Source organism: Urocitellus parryii, chromosome 1 (genome assembly GCF_045843805.1).
Source record: "Urocitellus parryii isolate mUroPar1 chromosome 1, mUroPar1.hap1, whole genome shotgun sequence".
Taxonomy (NCBI): Eukaryota; Metazoa; Chordata; class Mammalia; order Rodentia; family Sciuridae; genus Urocitellus; species Urocitellus parryii.
This window is the reverse complement of record NC_135531.1, coordinates 128,294,414-128,313,968: the sequence shown is the minus strand read 5'-3', so window position 1 is coordinate 128,313,968 and position 19,555 is coordinate 128,294,414. Positions and strand designations below refer to the sequence as shown.

The window sequence follows — 19,555 nt, the reverse complement described above, 5'->3', positions numbered from 1 at the left end:
GTACAAGTTCCTGTGGCTTCACTGGGGCCTTTGAATGGGCAGCATGTAACAGTTCTATCAATCTCGCCATTACGGCTCCCTCTCACAGTGAATGGTTCAGGTTTGGGAACACATCCAAAACTGGTCTAAAAAGACTTGAGTCCAGAAATTCTGTGGGAATTTGATGATGCCCATGTCGGAAGATGAAAGAGACCTTTTCCCCTCAGGACAGGCCTGAGCAGCTGTAACAGAAGACCCATCTTCGAATTCATTTATATTTTATTTGTTGTGGTGCTGGGGATCAAATGCAGGGCATGGCACAGGCTAGTCAAGCACTCTACAACTGCTGTCTAACCCCAGCCCACTACCTCAGAATTTTAAGTTGGAGCCACTAACGAGAATTTTCCCCTACCCCCCTCAAATTAGGTAGAAGGAATCCTGTCACTTGCCAACAGAATCTCACCTAATTCACATTTGAGACAGGTGCCCAGGAAAAGTAATCACTAAATTGACTTGGCAGGCCACTCTTGATGAGGTGCTGCTGACTACCCTAAAGTTCCACAGCAGAAAACAACCTCTTCTATATCCCCAGATCATCTTTGTCCCCGCATCCACGCCCTCAGCTTGACATCATCCACCACTTCTCACCAAAGAACACAGGCAGCCAAAGGCAGCTTGGTCGATTCTTGGTATACATCATACATTTATTAGTGAATATCCCTCTGAAATCAGCAACAATATTAAAAAAAATAATGATTGCACTACTTGGTCAAGCAGAACTAGCAACTTTCATTTTAAAAAAAGTACAAATCTGTTAAAAATTTCAATCAGTATACACATATATATAATACAACATACTAGTTATGTTAAATGCTACAAACCAATGTGAATCCAATGGAATGGAAAAAACCACACATTTAAGCTTTAAGAACCATTTTTTTCTCTATATATTAGCATTTTCTCAAATACATACATGGGAAAAATGAGGTAACTGTAAAATGTGCAAGGAACAGGGCCCCCGAAATTACATATATTTATATATATATGTTACTATATATATATAAAACCTTTCTAACACAGAACACAGGCGCTGGGCCCAGCCAGGGCTGGGGGAAGGTGCCCACTGTCATGCCTAGGCCAGAAGTTGGTAAATAAAAGAGTAAACAATGACAAGCCCCCACCACAGGAAATCATTGGTAACATGGCATCTATAGCAAGGTCGGCAAATCACAAACATCCTAAATAATTGTTTCATAAATCTTTTTTTATGATGATTTAAAAAAAAAAAATGTTGTTTCCCCCCCAGTAGCTGCTGTTGGAATCATTGCTGCAGCCAACACACAATCCGTGAGCCTGTTTCCGCCTGCCCCAGGAATGGTAAGGGTTTGGAAAACCTTTTGTTGGGGTGGGAAGGGAGGGGGGTTTTGGAAAGGGTGGTTCTTTGTGTAAAACATGTGGGTTTTCAACACTGCTATAAATATAGAAACGTCACCTGGAGTTATATACAGTAAGACTTTGGGTTCTCCATGGGGGTAGGACCAGGCTGACGGGTCCCGTGGCAGGCTGGGGAGGGTGGGAGGCAGGGAGCCAGGGCAGCTGCAGGGAGAACGAGGGTGGTTGGAGCATCCCTGAGGCAGCAGGCGCCAAGGGCTGCCTGCTAGGATGTGCCGGCCCCACACGCAGTTCGTTCAGGGCAGCAACCCCAGCTGAGGGTAAGAGAGGAAAGAACAGGATCAGAGAAGGAAGGTGGGGAGCTCAGCCAGACCCTACAGGGGCCTCCTCCAGACCTTGGAGGGCAGGGATCAGAATGGGAGGGGTCCCCTGGAGGTGGAGGTCCACACCCTCCCTGGTCCCCATCCTCCTGGGATTCCTTGAAGGAGACTCACCCAGCAGGTGGGACACGGGCCCTGGCTGGAGAGGGAGAAATGCCCTGAAAAGCGTACGGTCCCAGTAGGCTCTAGGGACGTGTGCAGTACAGTGCATGGCAGTTATCAGCTGAGCACAGACCCCCCCCAACCCTGCCCCATGACTGCCAGCCGCCCAGCCCAGCCCCAGCCGCACACATGCATGCAGGCTGGGCGGCACCACTCGACCCTTCTCTGCCCCCTGGGCATTAGGTCCTGGTTGGTCCCCATACCCCACCCCCCACCATTAAACCAAAAGGAAAAAAAAATGTCTTAAATATCCACACCCCCAAATCCTACACGCATTTTTGGGCCAAATGAATAAACAAAAACTGCTGCTCCTCACATTCATGCAAAACAACAGGGGAGAAGATTGGGCATGGATCTAACCCCGTCGCTGGTGGAGGGGCAGCCACCAGGAGCACAGGGATCCTGCCCAGTGTGGCCTAGGTCCCCTCAGGATATATGTGTCCCAGCTTGGGCCTGTCTCCCATTTGCTCAGGAGGGCTGTCTGGGCTGTCCTCCAGCCTGGAGACGGGGCTGGAATATCACTGTGCCTGTGGCGAGGGTCCTTGAGACACACAGATACACCCTGCAGAGCAACCTGTGCAGAGCTGGCTGCCCTAGTCAAGCAGGGGGACTCAGTTCCAGGTCCTAGGAAATAGTCTCACACCACCGTCTGTCCACATTCCTGGCAGTGCCCCTGGGCAGAGAGCACACCACTCAGCGCAAGAGACAAGATGACCCAGGACGGCGAGCCCGTTGCCCATCCTGGGGCCAAGGATCTCTACCAACCGTAAGAGGGGAGCAGACCCCTGGCTCTCAGTGCCAGCAGGAAAAAGAAGGACCCAAGGGTGAACAGAAGGGAGACTGAGCTGGGGATACCCAGGCAGCTCCTTGGCGGGCAGATAGGCAGGCAGATCGGGGAAGTAGTCTTTGGAGCTTGGCAAATGCAGGGGCTTATTGCAGGGGCTTCTCACAGGGAGGACCCTGGCACCAGCTCTGGAGATGCAGGTGGGAACGAAGGGGCAGGCCTGGGCCATTCCCTCCCCGTCCTCCCTGGGTCCCCCCGAGTTTCCAGAGCTTCGGGCAGGGTTCTCGTGGGCAGCTGTGGGGCTTCACTCAGCCTCCCTGGGCACCTCGGAGGCATCAGCTCGGCAAATGGGACATGTCCGGTTAGCCTAGGGGAGCAGCAGCAAGTCAGGATTCACTCTCACTTGTCCTCCGTCCCACCCCTTTATGTTCCGCTGCCTGGTGAGGACTTGGTCCCCGGAGCCAGAACTTCTGCATGATGGCAGGGACAAGAAGAGAAGTTCTCCAGGCTTGCCCTGCCCCTCACCATGGGAGGAATACCTGGGGCCACCGTACCTTCAACCACTTGTCGACACACTTGGTGTGGAACTCATGGTTGCAGGGGAGGACTCGGAGTAGCTGCCGCGCCTCAAAGTCACTGAAGCAGACCACACACCTGGAGAGGAGCAAAGTGTCACTCAGCTGCACAATCATGGCTGAGGGAAGGCTCATCAGAGTATAATTCTCCTTGAAAGGACTCTCATTGCAGCCCAGTTGTTCAGGGGCAAGAGATGGTGGCATGGCACTCACAGTGTCTGCTCTGACTGATGGCTGTCTGGGTTAAAGCGGTAAGATGGGAGCTGCTCTATGTCTGCTTTGGTGAGGCCTCTGGGCTTGGCATCTCCCAGCCGCTCGGCCAGGTTCAGAAGGGCCTAGATAAAGGCAGAAGGGGAGGGTCAATAGCACTCAGGCTGGAGGTCTCCCAAACCCCACCTCCCAGCACGGGAAGCCACGGAACCTCATAGTTCTCCATTTCCACATCATCCACATCCAGATCCAGGCTGATGGTGGGCCCCATTGCTGTTGGTGACATTGGCAGCATCGAGCTAGAGAAGGAAGGTATGGGGTCCCAAAGTCAAGGTTAACGTGGGGTGGGGGCGGGAAGAGCACAGAACTGCTCCTCTAACTCTTCCATGAAAAGTCCACAGCTCTGCACAGTTTACAACGGGGACCCTGGTTCTTGTTCTAGGATGGGAACTCAACAGAGCGTTGTGTGGATGTGGCTTGCTGGGGATACTAGATGGCTTCGGAGGACCTAAGGTCTCCAGGACAATGGGGTATCACAGCTCTGGGGCAGACGTGCTGGTACTTACAGGAAGTAGGGCAGGAAGCTTGGGTAATAAGGTGGTGGTGGTGGTGGTGGTGGCGGTGGCGGTGGGGGCAGTGGCTGTTGCAGGCGGTATCTCTGGGTGCTCAGTCTTCGTGGCACCATGTGGGAATATGACTGCAAGAGGGGGGCCGGACATAGGTCAGCCTGCAGGCCTGCTTCCTGAATGCCCCAGAGCCCGGCTGGGAGGTGGGGCTGGCACTTACCATCCCAAAAGACAGCTCCTGGTGCAGTGGATCATGGGGCAGGTAGTGTAGGGGTACCGAGGGGGATAAGGCTGGGCCTGGGGCAGAGGTGGAATAAGTGAAGCCACCCAAGGGGTGCTGTTCCCCCCGCAGGTCCACATCATTATCGAGCCGCTGCAAGGGCTAAAAGTGGTAGGGGTGGTAAGTCACAGAAGTGATAAAAGAAATGCCCTCTCCTCCCCTCCACTCTCCCCCTTTAGCACAGACCCAACCCCAAGACTCACATGCCCAACCCTCCCCACCACTCTCCCCATCTAGCACAGACACAACACCAAGACTCACCATACGGGGGTGCTGGGTCTGCAGTGATACAAACTGCCCAAGAGGCGCCATGTGGGCGGGCTGGGGTGGAGGGGCTGGCGGTGGCGGGTGCAGGATGTAGTGGTCACTGGAGATGAGGTGGGGGTAGGTCTGGTAGGGCACAGGGAGCTGTTGCATGGTGCACGCCTGGATCAGCTGCTGAGAGAGGGGTAAGGGGAGGGGGAGGCTGGAGAAGGTTCTGGGCTAGGCCTTAATTTGTGATGAGGGCCACAGGCTATTCCATCCAGCTAAAGATCCTCATTGTAATACAAACCCAGTAGCCTCAGTGGATCTAGAAGTCCCATCTCTGTCTTAGGCTCCCAGGAGGACATAGTATTTTAAAGACCCACAGCCTTCACTCCAGCACCTCAGCCAATGTAAGACACTGGGTACAGGGAAGTCCCTGAACCTGAAACGCTCTATCACTACATGTGAGCATGCTTTTTGATACATCTTTTCAGGACTATGGACTGGAACCGTGGGGAAACACGGGAAGCTCAGCTCAGTTCAGGGGGAACACTGGAAGCTCAGCTCAGTTCAGGTTGCTGCGTAGCTGTCCTGGGGAAGATAGCTGCTTGAAACCGGGGCGAGGGTAGGAGAAGAAAGCACCCACTCACCGGGGGTGGGAGGCAGCAGAGGGGGTAGTGCTGCCCACTGAACATCACGGAGCATGCTGGGAGCTGCTGGGCACTGCAGCCAGGGATGTGTTGGCTTGTAGGCAAGGGGAAGCCTTGGGTGGTCACTGTGGTGACTGTGTAGGACAGAGGGACAGGTCCCTGGTGCACCTGTGAGTAGAGAGAGAGCCAGGGAACTGTAGGGAGGCCCCACCACTCAGATTACCCTCAGGAGAAAAAGTCCTGCCAGGCTCAACTCCCAGGTTCCTGTCCCTTCTCAGCTAGGGACCTACCTAATTTCAGACCAGACTATTCCCTGGCCCAGGGACCCCAGGGAAGGACCTCTAGGAATTCAGGAAGGGTACCTATCTCTTTCAGTCATTCACTCTGTGGCCCCAGGGAAAGCCCTGCCTTTGTTTGGGCCTCAGTTTACCTACCTGTAAAACAGGCTAATAATGTCTCCCACAACCATGTAATGAGTTAAGCAAGATGAAATCAGGGTTTTGTAGCCTTTGCTTCTTAAGACTGGTTTGTCAAAGGCTGGGGGAGTGGGCAAGTGTTGTGCCTACCTGTTCGTGGAGATCAACCATGAACGGGCTCTGCTGGGTGGCTGGGTGCAGCATTCGGGGGCTCCCGCCGGCAGGAGCCGAGGCTCGGTGCTCCTCTAAGGGGAGGTGTGGTGGTCGGAGCAGCGGCTGCTGGGAGGGTAAGTGCTCATCCTGGGCAGGTGGGCTGGCCAGGGGGCCCTCGTGGCTGGGGCTGCACCACAGAGAGGAGGCCCCATAGGACTGAAGGGGTGCCACTCATTCACAGAGCAGGGAGAGAAGCCAGGGTTGTACACCCACTGGGGAGGGAAGATAGCTTGGGACCCGGGCCCAACCCCTCTGGAACCCCAGGCCCTAGTCAAGCTGGCCACCTCAATACCAGGCCTGGGAGATTCTCTTACCTTCCCCAGAGCTGGCCTGGAGTGCTGCTAGGTCCTGCAGAGAATCGCCGCTGACCCACAGGGATAGAGGGTGGCCACCTAGTCACTGCCAGAGCCCATGGTCGCATCAGGGGAACAGTGGGTTGGAGGGGCTAGGCCAGGGCTCACAACCCTAGGAGGCAAAGACACTGAGGTGTGGATAAGTCCAGTCACTGGCCCCATTACAGGCTGGGGAGACTCAATCGAATCCCTGCAGTATGACTGCAGGGGCTAGTGATGGTCATTTGCTCCTGGGCTCCATGTGCACTCTCAGAGTGGCCTGCTCTGGACCCTGGGTCCAGGGATGACAGATTACGGACAGGCTCTGCCTGTAAGGAAGTAGGCCTCAGCTTCCAACTCTGTGAAATGGCATCAAGTCCCCTCAGAGTTCTGGCTAACACATGTTGGGGCCAGCTGGTTCCAGCAAGGATCCTAATGGACAGGGCTCCTGGGTACTGACCCCTGGTATGAGGACTTGGGCAGGGACCTTCCCTTTCCTTTTGCCATGGGCTGCAGCTTGGCCTCCAAACACCCTCCCTTCCATTTGGCTGGCTCAGAAGGGATCCCAAAGAGGCCTGGAACCCAGTTCTCCTCCCACTATCACCAGGTAAGAGGTTCCAACCTGTTTTCTGCCATTGGGGGTTTTCAGCTCAAGGCAAAGCAGTGTTTTCTTTCCTTGACCAGTGCCCACCCCAGTGTGACTTAATCTATCTACTCTTCAAGAAAGGTATTGTTAGAGCATTTGGCAGAGGAGAAAAACCAAGGATCAGCAAGAGGAAAGGACTGGCCCTAGACCCCACAGTAAGCATTAAAGCTAGGACAGGGGCCACTACAAGCCTGTTCCTGCATCTGAGTGGTTACTGATAGCTTACTGGGTCTGGCATAGGTCCTTGTTCTGGGGAAAAGTGAGGGGTCCTAACACAGCCCCCAAAGTGGAACGTGGGGCCTACTAAGGAAAAAAGGGAAGCAAGACCCTGAGAGAGGAAGTTGAGAAAGAGTGGGCGGGGCAGAACCTCCCCCCCAGAGTCAGAGAGGGGGCCCAGGTGGGGGAAGCTGAGGGACTTGGCTCAATCCCAGGCTTCCATTCATTAACTTCATAGGTTGGGATAAGGCCCTGGCAGGGAAAGCTCTAGAACCTGTCAGGTCCTGCAAAGTTGAAGGGTACATCAAACAGGGCCAGCCCTTTGCTGTTCCTGCCACAGGGAAACCCCCTCTACCACTTCTCCATTTAACAATTTTCCAATGCATCCTTGATACCCAACTTGAAATGTCACCTCCTTATTGACACAGCCAGGGAGCTGGTGTTAACTGTCAGTTCAACATCTTGTTTCTTCCTGCCAATAGCTACAAGAACCATTTCCTCAGTGCTGGGCTCTACAAGCTTGGACCCTAATTCTGAAAATGAGCCTTCCTAGGAATTATTACCTCCACTTCACCGACAGTGCCTGGCTGAAGCCACACAGGCAGGAGGTATATAGGTTGGAATTCACATTTCTCCCCTAACTCAAGAGCTATGGCACTCAGAGGAGGGTATGGACAGGGTGCAGTGACCACTCTGTGTCTAGCACAGAGCAGGTGTTATAAATGTGCACTGAAGAAAGTCAAACACACAGGTCCAAGGCCACATAGTCTGGCAGTGATGATGTTAGTACCAGTGATTAAAAACCAGGAGATTACAAAAACAACCTCTCAGGGGAGGGGAGAAAAGTGAGAAATCCGGTCCCACTGGGTCTTATTTCTGCACGCCTTCCTCATGTGCTCTCCAAGCCACTCTAGCCCATTTTCTGCCTGCCCACCATAGACTACAGTGTTTGAGAACTCTGAGCATGGGCACATCCTTACCACACATGTATATACATAGCCCTCCTATTTCCTGCTATCCATCTACCAAGCAAACAAGGGCCAAGGGAGACACAGATATCTGAAGCAACAAACTCTTGGCCCATTCCAGACCTGCTTTGGAGGTTCAGGGAACATGGGCACCTACCTTTTTTTTTTTTATAAGTTTTTTTTTTTTTTTAAAGAGAGAGTGAGAGAGTGAGAGAATTATTATTATTTTTTTTAATATTTATTTTTTAGTTCTCAGCGGACACAACATCTTTGTTGGTATGTGGTGCTGAGGATCGAACCCGGGCCGCACGCATGGCAGGCGAGCGCGCTACCGCTTGAGCCACATCCCCAGCCCCGGGCACCTACATTTTATCAAATTCCCTAGCAATTTCTATGGCACAGTCAGGTTTGGAACTTCTGCTCTAGCTGATTCCAGAGATCTAGGGAGCCACAGTTCTGCCAATGAGAAATAGTAACAATAAGAACTATAACATTTCTCATGTGCCAATTTGATGAGTCCCCATACAACCTTTGGAGGTAAGGACACTGAGGCATGACCCAGTTTGACCATAAAGCACCCATGTTTAACCATCAATTCAGTAGCGGCCAGTGGCCTCAGCTGCTCATGGGTGCTAATCCCACAGAGACTGGTCTGTGGGAATCTGCTCCATGGCCAGACCTCCTACAAAGGCACCTAGTCCTCAGGAAAGGTAAGTAAGGAGCTGAGAAACCAGACCAGCAGACAGATAGCGTCAGCCATCACAGCCCCATACCTAACACCCCCAGCTTCTTGCTGGAGTCTTGGTTGAAGACTTTAGGTACATGGCTTCCCCTTTTCGGAGCTTTAGCTTTCTTATCTTTAAAAGGAGAACAACCCACTAACTGCCTCCCAAGGCTCCTCAAGGACTGCGGTACAAGTGATTTGTAAAGTTTGAAGTCAGTTTGGGTGTGAATGATCATTATCAGAAAATAAAATACAGTGACCTCCATCCCCAAACCCCAAGCAAAAAAAGGGCACTACTTTAAGCACAAGGAACACAGGCAGCAAAGGGGACACACCCACTGCACAGCTGACAAAACTGAGGCCCAGAGAAAGGAAGAAACTTGATATAGGCCACAAAACCTGAGGAACACAATTGGTCCTCACTGACTCTCCCAATTCCTTTCTCTCACTGGCGTCAATAGCCCAAGGAAGAACCACCTAATTCAACTCTGTTCCAAGCCAGAGGCTGAGAAAGCACTGTCTTTCAGGCACCTGTGAGTAGCATCGTTGTGGAGAGAAACCAGTGAGGCTGAGTTGGAGGTAGCAACTTGCTCAAGGTCAAACAGCAAGGGTGGCCAGCTTAACTGCTCTGCCTTTCCACACTAACGATGTGCTTTCAAAAACGTTAGTGTAAATGGATTGACTATCCCCTTTCTAAATCCAACCTTGCTAGAAGCAGGTATCTTACTTTGCACTGACACTCCCACATCCACCCTCTTCCCTGTCAGCCAACTCCCTCAGTCCATGGCCCCATGCAGATACCCGACCCTTGCTTAAGGAGCCCAAGCCTTTTGGGCCTGGGGTCTGCTTGCAGGAAAGACACCCTTTTGCAGATGAGCAAATCAGACCCTAGGAGCATGAGTAAACTCAGGCAGGAACAGAAGCCCCTACCCTACTTTCCTGCCCCACCCCCACCCCAAAGAGGAGCTCTCCAACGTGTGGTACCTGGAGGCGGTTGAAGGCGGGACCACCACACGCGGGGCCATAAGTCTTTGGCTAGTTCATACTCTCTGGGTGACCTTGGTCAAAGAAATCCCTTAGCTTCTCAAAGTCTCAGCAGCCCCAACTGTAAATGGGGTAGAAATCTCTCTTCCCCGGAATGCCACCCAAAGGCCGCAGGGGACAAGAAACCTGGAGGTCATATTAGAAGGGGGAGGAAAGCCCGGGTCCCTAAGGGGCATGCCCCTCTCCAGATCTGGCCAGGCGCAAGTCGTGGGGCTCCAGGAACCTTCCACAGCCATCCCTGGGGATGGGGTAGAGATCTGAGAATCGGATACCTGCCCCGAGGGGGGCCTCCCGCGTCCCTTTCCTATTCCTTTGTGCCACGCTCAGAGGGACAGTAGGGGCGGGAGGCCAGACTGCAGCGCCGGGGCCGGAGCGCTGTGACTTTAAGAGCCAAGGATCCTGGACCATGTGCTCGGCGTGAGACAAAAGCAACAACAAAGGAAGTGGCGGCCGCAGGGGGAGGGGGCGGCTCCTTCCTCTCCAACCGCAGCGCTCTACCTCTGGAGAGGGGAGACCCGGCCCGGCCTTGGAGGGCGCAGGGGGGCTTCCCTGATCTCAGGGGTCTCGCTGCTCCCAGTCCCTACCGCCCATGATTAACCCCTGAAGAGCCAGCTGGATCACTAACCCCATTCCCCGGGGAAAGAAACTGAGTTTCAGGGATGCGGGAATCGGGAGTTATGGGCCTTGGCCCTGACTCACCTTCGGCCGCCCGGCCACACGGTGACTCCTTTGTTCGCGATCTAGAAAGGCTAGGCCGGGCAGGGGGGCGGGGGGGGACTGCCTGGACCCTTTAAGAGTCCCCGCCCTGCGGAACAATGTGCTCCCCTCCCCACCCCCTAGTCCGGGGGCAGCCCGGCTCCTTCCGGGGCCCTCTCTCTTTGTTGTCCGCCCGACGGCGTCCGCCTCGCGAGGCCCACGCGCGGTCAGTCTTTCTTGGCCCAGGCCCTAGGGGAGCCGAGGGACGCGCAGGACGCAGTTGGTTTGCGCGGCTGCCGGCGGCTGGCCCTTTAAGAACTGGCCGCGGCGGCAGCGGAATGTAACAAACCCCACATTTGATTCACAACATTCGAAGCGGCGGGGTCGCGCGCTGGGTGGGAGGGGGGCTCGCGGGGGCGCGCCGGGAGATTTAGGCAAACAGTAGCCGGCTGCAAGCCTGCGGCGGTCCCGCCCCACGCCAGGGGCTCCGCCCCACGGCAGCCCAGAGAGCCAATCACTCATCGCAGCCAGGCACGTGATGGGCAGACCGCCATCTTGAAAGACAAGATTTTTTTTTTAAAAAATCTCTTATTCGCTTCCACCTTCGCACTTAAAGCGACCGCAGCAGCCACTGTTAAAGACAAGGGGCGGGGCAACAGAGCCTGATAAAAAGCTGAAGACCTCGGGGTGCACAAGACCGATGAGCAGCAACTCAAACATGCTATGCAAACTCGCTAACTACTCGCGCTTCTGAGGCTTAGTTTGCCTGCGGGAGTAATGAGTCCCGCCAGCAGAGCCGCGGCCCGGACTTACTGTGTCATGGTCACCTCCTTGGGGACCAGGTGCCGCTTCGGACACTGAAGTGCAATGGGGCTGACCTCCAATGGGACAGGGACAGCCGGATCGAGTACTTAGGATGGTTTCAACAGCCCCGGGCCAGCAACCTTCCCAGAATGACGTCACCTCCAAGAGCTGCAGCACCGCGATGACATCATGATCCGGTCGCCCCACATCTCCTTGTTTATACTGTGCGGCCCCTTTAATATAGTGGGACGGCCTAGATTGCCCAACAGACCAATAAGGGCGATCCATGCAAACGAGCTAACGTCTACCAGGTGGGGAGATTGGTCCTGCGCGCGTTGACGTCACAGAGATAATTAGCCGCCCCGCCCCCAACGTGACCAGGGGAAAGGGGCGGGGAACAGATTGTAGTTTAAGATTAAACTTGAGTCACCAGGCACTAGTTACTTTTGGCTGGGCGAGGAAGTTTTGTGTCACGCTTCCATACTTAAGTTTTCTATCCCTCCCAGCAACTATAAAACGAGAGATTATGACAGTCATCCCATTTTACAGATGAGGAAAATGAAGATTAAGAAATACCTAACCTGGGTTGAGGATGCCCTAGCCTAGCATGTACCAGGTCCTGGGTTTGATCCCCAGCACCTTAGGGGTGGGGGTGCATGCGCATGCGCCTTCACTCGCCCCACATCACAGAACTGGTAAGTGGGGGGGACAGGCATTTGAACCAAAGCCAACCCTTGTTATCCTTTGCCTGGATGCCTCCCCAGAGAGACATCATACAAAATGCACATCAATTATATAAACAAACAAAAATCAGTAATATGCTAGAGCTGTCCCAGAGCTGGGGACAAGCCTAATAAAGACTGGTGAGTGCAACCGTACAACTAATAACTGAACCCCTGTACAGCTACAGGGATATTTCCATGGAGCTACTTCCAGGACAGCTAGAAACAAAGTGCGAGCGCAAAGTTTATGATTTATTAAATCTGAGTGATGGACTACAGGGTGGGGCTCATTTTTATGCTGCTTGGGTATTTTGTAACCCCAAATTTGTTTTTTTGTTTGTTTGTTTGTTTTTGTGGTACTAGGGATTGAACCCAGGCCCTTGCACATGCTAGGCAAGTACTCTACCACTGAGCCAGCCATAATCTTAAATTTTAAAATAAAAATTGAATCCAAAATGCTGAACAGGATGTAACGGTACTATCAATATCTTTAATTGGATATATACATCTGCATAGAATATTTCTGAAAGGATATCCAGTAAACTGATTAACAGTTGTCCTCAAGGAGAACTGAGTCAGGAGGATAGACTTTTTTTGTATATTAACATATACATTTGCTCATTTAAAAAATTTCTAGAGTATAAGCTACTGGGAAATTTAATAAAAACTACTATATAAGAGTATGTTTTAAGTTTTTTAAGCAATAAAAGCTTTTGTTTTCTCGAAATCAGAAATCACTTTTCAATGGAGGTGTCCATTGGAAGAATCCAGAAAGAAGTTTGGGGAACAGACTTGCTTATCACATGTCAAGTAGACCAACAACAAATCAGTATTACTGTGGATGCACATCCTAAAGATGGTACCCAGCAGGGTATTTGCAGATCTCTAAGCAACAGAAGATCCAAGTTCTTGATACAGTGCTACAGATGTAACCTGGAATGCTGTATTTGTCCAGCACTCGACCACTACACACACCCCAGCTCACACGATGATCTCTTCAGTTGGCTCCCTATCATCAATTCTTCCTTCACTGCCCATATAATCTTAACCTTTTAATTTTCCCCATCATATAAAAGCAGTTGGAAAACCCTCCCCACATTTAAAGGTGTCTACATCTGTAAGAGCATCTCTTGCTTCAACAGGGGCAGACTTCCTACTGCCAAAGACACATTGTTAAGTCTTTGGGGTGTACTTAACAAATTCTCGATGTCCAAACCTTTTGGGTTCACCTTTCCTCAACTCTCTCCCACACCATGGCGGTGCTCCCTCTAGCCTTCCCTGCCTGTCTTGGATGCCCTCTGAATCCCTACCAATCCATTCCTCTTTTTTGCCCTTTGAAGCTCTGCTCTCGTCTCACCTCTTTCAGGAAGCTGCTTGTGATATCTCCAGCTTGTACTGAACTCCTCCATCTATGCACACAGGGCTAGTACCCTGACCTTCCCCTCATGCCATTTAATTTGCACATGGCCCTGTCACAATCACTGCATGTCTTAATAATCCTCTTGCTGGCTGAGAGGATTCAGCCCTTTTAAGTGTGCCAACAGTCGGCCTTTGCTGGAAGTTAGGCAGCACAGGGGTGACCCAATCTCATTTTACAGGTGAATATTTGAGACTCACAAAGGCAAAGTGACTTTGCCAAAAAACCCACACAATACCTTAACCACTTCTCACCCTCAGAAAGGGACTTTCCAACCATGATCCAACCTCTGACTGTGCCATAATTTTTGTCTAATATATCCTCAACTCCCCCTACTCACCTGTGGCAAAATCCTGCTCAAGCTTTGGGGACAGCTCAAAGACTACCTCTTCAGAGCCTTCCCTAACCTGCTGGCTTGTTCTGGCTTCCTCCCAGCAGAATTGTCACACTGTATCACAATAACAGAAGCCTGTTCCCAGCAGGGTCCAGACACCAGTTCAGGGCCTGGCTCATACTAGGTGATGGATGCTCAAAGCAAAGGCTCTGTACTTGCCCCTCATCCTTGTCCAGGAAACTCCTCCCCATCATCTCTCCAGCACAACTCTCTCTCTCTCTCTTTTTTTTAACATTTATTTTTTAGTTGTAGGTGGACACAATATTTTATTTGTATGTGGTGCTGGGAATAGAATCCAGTGCCTCACGCATGCTAGGCGAGTGCTCTACTTCCGAACCAAAACCCCAGCCCTTGTACAACTCTCTTATTTATCCCGTGTCTAGGCATGACCAGGAAGTCCTCAGTAAATTCCCAGAGTCCCTTGGAGATCAACTAAGGTCAGAGGTCAATAAGATATCTTTTCTGGGCACAAGGAGAGCCAGTCTGCAGCAAAGTGAAAAGGGCACATAAATTTATCAGATATCCTAAATTTTCAAAACAAGGCAGAAATCCGAACTTTTCTTCAAAATCCTATACTTTGGAACTACAATGTGAGGATGTGGCCTAAAACTCCCTATGTAGTGATATGTGCCTCTTTCTCGTCACACTTGCCCCCTTGAAGGCAAGTGCTATTTACTCTCATATTACTAATAAAAGTGGTTCAGAGACAGGAACTCACTGCCCCAGAAAGGTGACCAGTGGGCTCCAGAAACCAAAGGTGGAGGTAGCTTGCTGAGTGTTTTGTGGAAAGATGCAGGTGCAATGTGGGATTGATCATCTGACAGTGAACTAAATGCTATGTGCTAATGTTTGTCCCATTTTACAGATGAAGAAACTTAAGTGAGAGGTGATGAGTCACCATGTTACACAGCCATTAAGAGGCAACCCTAACCCAGGGCCTTGTGCATTCGAGGCAAGCGCTCTACCAACTGAGCTATATCCTCAGCCCTTAGGATCACATTCTTGAAGTTTGGTTCAGGCAAAGCAAATGCTAACAAAGGCCCCCATAATTACTCAACTTGCTCAATAATCAAAAGCAAGAGGAAGGGCCTTGTGGCTCAGTGGTAGAGTGCTTACCTAGCATGTGTGAGGTGTGAGGCACTGAGTTTGATCCCCAGCACCATATAAAAAATAAAAACAAATACAATAAAGGTATTGTGTCTATCTACAATTAAAAACAAAACAAAAAAAAAAAAAGCAAGAGGAGACCACAGAGGTTCAGGGACTAGTGGGTGGCTCCAAATCACACAGAGCAGATGAGAGCCAGAGGGGCTCAAATCCTAATGCTTTCAAGTATAAAGCACTTGATGCTACTACATTCCAGTTTCCTCCTCCAGAACTCCTTTGCAGCTGGGAGGGGCTTGGGCAGGCTGAGGCCGTAAGAGGAGGGTGTGGTCATCACTTCCTGCTGGGGCCCTGCCCAGCCAGGGTTTCCACCTACTCAGAGCCTGGACAGCAGGCTGCCTTCCTCCCTCCCTCAGGGTCACAGAGCACTCCACTCTTCTTGCATGGCTCCTCAAATCCTCCTCCAAAAAGACAGGGTACAGTAACCTTCCCAGGATAGAGCTGGCAGGAGATAAAGAGACTGTTGTACCACCTCAGGGGAAAGCAGAGCCTGGTAGAGCCAGTTTAGGACTCAGACCTCCCAGATAACACAGAGTATCAGACTTGAGCCCAGAGACTCAAATACCTGGGAGCGAGTTGACAGGTTCCCTGACAAATCCTCTCTGTTTAGAGCAGGACTGAATGTATCTGAGGCCTTAAGTTTTGGCTTCCTTAAAAAGAACAAGTTTGTGCAGATGCACCAGTGGGGCAAGGGTGCTGGGTGTCTTGTAGAGATGTCAGGGTATGAGGTTCATGTCTGCAGCATTCTGGCTCCAGTTTTGAGACCCTAGGTAATTTATTTGCCGTCTCTAAATCTTGGTTTCTCATCTCTAAGATTGGGCAATAATGATAGTTCTAATGACAGTGACATTTACTGAGCACAAAGGATCAACCCAGCACTGTTGTTCATCTCCTTTAGGTTTTCTAAGATGTTAGGACTACACTAATGGTTAAATGAAGGAACTGCTCTGTCTTAAGAGCTCTGTGACCTTGAAGAAGTCATGAACCTCTGTGAGGCTGTTTTATCCAGGTGTAAAATAGGGATCTCAGTGTGTTGTGCATTTTGTGAGACACTTGCTTAACTTTCTGGTTCCGGATCTGCATTTGGATGTGTGAGCTTGGGGTGTGTGTGTGTGTGTGTGTGTAGGGGGACTCCCTTTTCTGACTCACCCCAGTCCCTGTAACTCTCATCACTGGAGCTGTCAACGTCCACAAAAGGATTAGGAACCACGACCCACTGTTCACAGATGATAACCTGCGTCTGCAGGAGTACAGTGTCTGGCAGACTCGGGAGATGAGTTCAACCGAGTGCCCCATTTTTCCTCCACATTAAATATCCCCTTTCACCTCTTCTCCTTTCCGGCTCCCGGCACCAGCTCGAATAGAGCTTAGTGGCTTTCAAACAACAGAAGCTGTGTGGTCTTGCAAAAGACACTGATCCTCTCTTGCCCCCCTCGGAATTCCAGCTTTCTGAAAGCAGTAAGGACGGCTGGAGGTCTGTTCCCTGGTCCGGCAGCCGCTACAGGGCAGGGCCCGGGTCATTCTGGTTATTCCAGTGGCTAGCACAAAGGGCGTCAGTAAAAATGTTTGGGACCGGCATAACGAGGCCTTAGGACTGCAGCGCCTCTTAGGCTCCCGGATGCCTGGATCTCAGCTGAAGCTGGACCCACCTGGGGGGCTGTGATCAGGACAGGCGCGGGGCGCAGGGCTCAGTGGGACTTGTAGTTGCCCGGGCATCCCCGAGCTGAGGCACTTCGATAGCTGACCGGCGGAAGAGAGCGCCACACTGGCACCCAGATGCACAACAGCTAGTTCTGGCTGTGAGCACACGCAGAGGCCTCGTTGAAACCCCAGCGTTAACTCTGCCAGCCCGCGGCCGCCCCCTACCGCTGCGTCCTCGTTGACCCTGCGCCTGGGGCGCTCGGCGCAGGGTCGCGGCCGGGCGTTACCTGGGGCGGTGGTGGGGCTGCTCCCCGACCCCGCGACAGCTCGTCGCTCCCGCTGTAGCCCAGGGTCTCGGTCGGGCGGCGGCCCGGACGCCGCGCCTGCCGCGGGCCCCCCCTCTGGGCTCGCACTGTGGAGCCGTCCGCGGACTTCACCACCCGGGCGCGCGCGGGGGAATCCACGCTACCTTCGGCCCTCCCACCCAGGCTCCCGAGCAAATGGAACCGGCTGGACCGCACCAAGAGAGGGGGTGGTGGCCGGCGGGAGAAGGCGGGCGGTTTTTGGCCACGCCCACTCACGTTAGGCGGCAAAGTGTGCGCAAGAGCAAAGCGCCCACTTACTACCTCTGTGACCTTGGGAGAAGACTGTGTCCGTTTTCTCGTGGGTGAAATAAAGAATAATACGTCTCCGTGGCCTTTCAAAGAGTCTTTGCTTCCCGGAAAGTTTGTGCCCCTTCCCCAGCCTCGGAATGGAGCAGGGGGCGCTGGTAGACCTACAAAGAACGGGCTCAACAGATCTTGGTTCCTCCTTTGGGCCATTTTCTGGACCTCTGTTTTCTCGTCTGCGAGATGGAGCGATGACGCTTTATTCAGGAGAAAGTTGGGAGACTCCGGTGACAAGAAGACAAGGCTATTGGCCAAGGGATTGCAGCTCTGTTCCCACGTTCCCTGTATACCTAACACTACATAGGACCGGACTAGAGCTTGACAGACCTGGGAGCCCCAGCCCCAGAGGGAGCAGGTTAATAGATACTACAGCTCCCAGAGGGTGACGCGCTGCCAGGTCTCCGGGAACCTGTAGGCCACGCCTCCCGGGGGCTCCCCGCGGGGGGGGGGGGTCCCGTTTTCTTAGGCCAAGACTTAGCTCCTGTGCTGATGTTGGTTAGGCACACTCGAGGCTTAGTTTTTTGTTTTGTTTTTAAATTTCCATCAAAATGTATACTTTCTTTTTATTTATTTATTTTATTATTTTTTTAAATGTGTCATTTTTAAAAAATATTCTTTAGTTGTCATTGGGTCTTTATTTCACTTATTTATATGTGGTGCTGAGAATTGAACCCAATGCCTCACACGTGCTAGACAAGCGCTCTACCACTGAGCCAAACCCCAGCCCCTCTTTTTATTTTTTTATTTATTCTAATTTGTTATACATGATGGCAGAATGTAATTCATTTCGTATTACACATGTAGAGCACAACGAGGTTAGTTTTTAAAGATTCCTTTTTTGGTAGAAGAGCAACCTGGAAAGAGCACTTTAAAGGGAATGCGTGCCTTGGAAGTGGGCTCAAGGGTCTGGGGTTCCAGGACAGGGAGAGAGATGGTCTCGTGTATCCAGAGTTCTTTCTGGGGTGGGTGGCAGTGAATGAATCTGAGACAACAAGGAGGGCTGTTCCTGGGCTGGTCTATAATTGTAAACAACAACGAGTTAACTTTGTACCCTGTAGAGAGTGTAGCATCGAGGGATGACTGGGACATTGAGGAAAGATTGAATGGATATACACTAAGCAGCTATCTTCAGGCTTTGAAGGTGACCTGTGACCTATAGGGTGGGGATTAGGGGATGTCTCCATGTTGCATATGAAGAAGTGGCCGCTAAGAGAGAATAACTAGCCAGTGTGCTTCAGCCAGTCAGGGACAAGCTAGCACTTGGTTTCGACTTGATCAATTTCTGAGCACATAAGGGGTGCACTTAGCAAAGATAATCAATGACGTTTTATGACCAACTTTTTGAAAAAGCACCCACTTAAAACAGTGGTTATGAAGGAACCCTAATGTGTATCTAAATTGTTACCTCATGTGCACATCACTATTACTTATTCTGTGCTGGATGCTTTCATGCATTAAATGATTGATCCTTAAAAATAATTCTGTGTTGGGCTGGGGATGTGGCTCTAGCAGTAGCGCTCGCCTGGCATGCATGCGGCCGGGGTTCGATCCTCAGCACCACATACAAACAAAGATGTTGTGTCCGCCAAGAACTAAAAAATAAATATTTAAAAAAAAATCATTCTGTGAATTGGAGTCTGCCCTTATACCCATTTTACAGATAAGGATATTAAGGTTCAGAGTGATGAAGTACCTTGCCCAAGGCTTCAGATGGTAAATTTGGGAGAAGACATGAGGATCCTGGTCATCCTGGGCTCTTGGTCTTTTGCTCCCTGAAAGTAACCTGCACATGTTACTCAGACCTGGCTCATCACAGCCTAGAACACAGCTAGCTTCCCAGGCTGCCTTGTGGTAGGTGAAAGGGTGTCCCTTGAGATGGGCAGGATCACATTTGGCTCATCTAGGTGCTGTCCAAAGGTCTGGGTAGGCCAGGGTACATCTAACAGCCATAACAGTGACTCAGAACTGATGGCCCCAGTCATCACAGCATGGAAGGAAGGCAGAGGGTTGTGTCTGGGGTCTGTGCAGAGAGACCAGCCTTACTTCTGTGATCTGAAATAGAGCTGGAGCTTGGAACCTGGAGCCTTGGGTGAGGTCACCTGCCTCTCCTTCTACATATCAAGCCACCAGTGACAATTAGTGCCTACTTTCTTCAGAGGAGAATCTGATAACTGGCAGGAAATCCAGGGACAAGAATGGTTGTGCAGATATGTATTACTGTCCTGGTTCTGCTGCCTACTGACAGTCTGGCCTCAGATGGTGACCT

General features: G+C 51.5%; 1 protein-coding gene across 9 annotated transcripts; it reads right to left on the bottom strand.

Moving 5' to 3' along the window:
- Positions 1-669: 669 nt before the first annotated feature.
- On the bottom strand, positions 670-17,165 carry Rnf44 (ring finger protein 44). Of its 9 annotated transcripts, none has more exons than XM_026398193.2 (12): positions 16,909-17,163; positions 11,293-11,451; positions 6,168-6,334; positions 5,791-5,980; positions 5,225-5,392; positions 4,590-4,766; positions 4,269-4,430; positions 4,049-4,179; positions 3,694-3,781; positions 3,486-3,607; positions 3,252-3,351; positions 2,205-3,064 (listed from the first exon to the last, which is right to left on the bottom strand). In XM_026398193.2, exons 3-12 carry the CDS (start codon positions 6,272-6,274, stop codon positions 3,002-3,004), a joined length of 1,308 nt encoding a protein of 435 aa, XP_026253978.1. In that variant the 5' UTR covers positions 6,275-6,334; positions 11,293-11,451; positions 16,909-17,163; the 3' UTR covers positions 2,205-3,001. The 9 variants fall into 9 exon arrangements, with proteins under 9 accessions (XP_026253984.1, XP_026253978.1, XP_026253977.1 ...); XM_026398192.2 differs by having other exon boundaries at positions 6,168-6,318; XM_026398199.2 differs by lacking the exons at positions 2,205-3,064; positions 11,293-11,451 and adding an exon at positions 670-1,685 and having other exon boundaries at positions 6,168-6,318; positions 16,909-17,165.
- Between the last annotated feature and the right edge of the window lie 2,390 nt (positions 17,166-19,555).

What these genes read in the sequence shown, in the direction of transcription:
- Rnf44 (XM_026398193.2), bottom strand. Translation starts at nt 6,274, where the DNA reads ATGCGACCATGGGCTCTGGCAGTGACTAGGTGGCCACCCTCTATCCCT. An exon ending in TGGTTGATCTCCACGAACAG is followed by an intron (nt 5,393 to 5,790) that starts GTAGGCACAACA and finishes CTCTACTCACAG; the next exon opens with GTGCACCAGGGACCTGTCCC. An exon ending in GTGTCGACAAGTGGTTGAAG is followed by an intron (nt 3,065 to 3,251) that starts GTACGGTGGCCC and finishes CTGCTCCCCTAG; the next exon opens with GCTAACCGGACATGTCCCAT.